We start from the raw sequence: 2744 nt of genomic DNA on the forward strand, positions 1-2744 counted from the left end.
TTTGAGACAGGGTCTCCCTGTAGCCTCAACTGGCCTGGAACTCACTATGTAGGCCAGTTTGGCCTCGAACTCACAGAGATCAGCCTGCTTCTGCTGGTATGGTCGTTAAAGGCTCAGGCTCACAGCTGCGTGCAGTAGTGCACGCCTTTAATCCCAGAACTTGGGAGGCAGAGGCAGGCTGATCTTTGTGAGTTCAAGGTCAGCCTGGTCTATATAGTGAGTTCCAGGCCAGCTGGGGCTACAGGGAGACCCTGTTTTTTTTTTTTTAAAAAAAAAGACTCAGGCTGACAAATAATTTAAAAAAATATTTTATTTTTATATGTATCTAAGTGCACCCATGTCATGCAGTGTCCATGGAAGTCAGAAGAAGGCCTTATATTCCCTGGAACTGGAGTTGCAGACAGTTATAGCCGCTATGTGGGTGCTGGGAACTGAATGTGGGTCCTCTGTAAGAGCAGCCAGTGCTCTTAACCACTGAGCTGTCTTTCCAGGCCAATGTTCTATCTTGAACGATTGCATTTTCTGACTTCATAAATTTTCTACCTTAAAATTATCATATATGTGCATATGTATATGATGTGTGTGGACTTGTATGCCACAGCACTCATGTGGGTATCTTTTTTTTTTTTTTTAACATGGATTCTGTGGCTCAAACTCAGGTCAACAGGTTTGCATTGTTCAGCACAAGTGCCTTTACTTGGGGAGCCATCTTGGCTGCCTCAAATTTTCTACATTTGCTAGCTGGCATTCTTCCAGTTTCCCATCCACAATTCCTTTCTTTTATTTGGGTTAACACAGTGGACTTAGGAACTGTCATAATTTATGTTGTATTTTCTAAACTTTATTATTGTGTACGATGTGTGTCTGCATGCACATGCCAGACTGAGTGTGTAAAGGTCAGAGGACAACTTTGTAGAGTCAATTCTTTCCTTCCAGCATGGGTTCTGGGTTTCAAAGTCAGGCTGGTATGGGAGCACATTTACCTGATTTGGGCTGCTGGCTCTGATGTATTTCTGAAGTTTAAATCACTTCAAGTTTGTGCAATGGAAGCCTCTTCAAGCACTAATTTCTTTCCATGGTTTCTTGTACAGTATGTCTTTGGGCTCACCTTCTACCCCTCCTGCTCCAGACCTAAAATCAACCATTTCTTCAGGGCCTTACAGGTCACACCCGCACATGGTTCAGTTCTCCAAATTTTCAGAAGGATATGCTGGGCGAGGTGACACAAGACTTTAATCCCAGCACTCAGGAGGGAGGCAGAGGCAGGTAGATCCAGTGAGTTCCAGGCCAGCTGGGGCTACAGGGAGACCCTGTCTCCATAGAACATCTCTCCAACCCTATCCCTCTTTTCATAAGTAGCCAAAGCTATTTGTTATTCTTTCATAGTTAAAAAACAGAATGAACCCACAGGGAGATAAGTCTTACCAGCCACCGATGTTTTAACTCAAATAGCAGTAAACTGAACTCACTAGGCTTGTCTGTGCTTGAAATTTTTGTCTGTCACTAGATTCTGAAAGAGGCCTGTGACCCCATCCAGAGCAGGTAGGCTGCTTTAAGTCCCACAAGTTTCAGATGAGAGAAGCCCAGGGTGATAATAAACTGACCCAGGTTGCATTAACTAAGCACAGGTACATGCTATTCTAACTTGGTCCTTGCTCACACTCTAGCCTTGTTGACACCTACTTAACTTTGGAACACCATTTCCTTTGGGCCGCCTTTCCCTTTCCCAATGTGACTCTCTCAGCTAAACTAGGAGACGTCCCCCTAACGCATATGCTACTGCGTTTAATTTGTTATGGATTCCATCTGTCTTGCTCGGTAACGGCACACCGTAGTCACTCATGAAAAATGTGGGAAGTAAAACTCGAATCCAGGCCCCCCAGCTACCAGACTGTTCTCTTCTTTCTTCCCCTTGCGGCTGAAGATGTAGCTCCAAAGTGTAAATTTTAAAATCTCAAAGGAAAAAAACAAAACCAAACCAAAAAACTAGGGAGTTTTTCTATTAATAGAAGACCTTAGCAGAAACAGCTCAACTCGAGGCGTGGCCACCGCAGGAGGGCGTCAATCAAGAAAATGCCCCTTTGCCCCAGAGGCGAGCGAAGCGGTACGGCGCCTAGCACACCGCGCAATAGAAAACATGTGCGGAACCGCGGAGCCCAACTGCACGCAGCTGTGTTCTCCAAGGCCCGGGGACTGAGGACCAGCAGGAACCCCCAATGGATCAAGAAGTTTGCAATGTTCCAGGCCTCCCCTGGATTCCTGTCTGGAGCAACTTCTGCCAGCATCCCAGGGCGGGTGGGCTGAGTCCTGCATCCCCAAAGGCAACCCGCTGGAGCAGCCCGGAGTCCCGAGCACCTGCAGTCTAGACGTCAGTACCTTGGGGACACAGGCAAAGACCAGGGCTTGAGCCTCGGAGGCGCCCCGGGCACTAGCCAGTGAGTGCCACCGTTATCCCAGGAAGCGCAGCCGTCTGGGATGGTGCTGTGGCGCCTGCGAAGGTGCGGCCCAGGACGGAGGCCGGGACAGAGCCCTGAGTCTCCGCAGAGGTACAGGGGCTGGGGCTGGGGCTGGGGCCGCGGCCGCTTGCACTGGCCGGGGCTGGATGCTTGGTGCATGCCTCTCTTCGACGGGCCGCGGGGTGCCTGGAGCCGGGAGAAGCCGGAGCGGCTGCGGGACAGGCGGGAGCAGGTTCGCGGGAGCCGGCGAGTCTGGTCTCGGGGGGGCGGGGAGCTAGGCCGGCGGGG

General features: G+C 50.0%; 1 protein-coding gene across 1 annotated transcript in view; it reads left to right on the plus strand.

Moving 5' to 3' along the window:
- The first annotated feature begins 2069 nt into the window (after positions 1-2069).
- The window catches only part of Hhex (hematopoietically expressed homeobox), a 6489-nt gene continuing 5814 nt past the window's right edge, over positions 2070-2744 (plus strand). Inside the window, exon 1 of the mRNA XM_029554348.1 lies at positions 2070-2546. Within this exon, the coding sequence (XP_029410208.1) occupies positions 2476-2546 (71 nt within the window). The 5' untranslated portion in view covers positions 2070-2475. The remainder of the gene's footprint in view (positions 2547-2744) is intronic.

The sequence above is a fragment of the Nannospalax galili genome, unplaced genomic scaffold (genome assembly GCF_000622305.1).
Source record: "Nannospalax galili isolate Female #2095 unplaced genomic scaffold, S.galili_v1.0 scaffold384, whole genome shotgun sequence".
NCBI classification, from domain to species: domain Eukaryota; kingdom Metazoa; phylum Chordata; class Mammalia; order Rodentia; family Spalacidae; genus Nannospalax; species Nannospalax galili.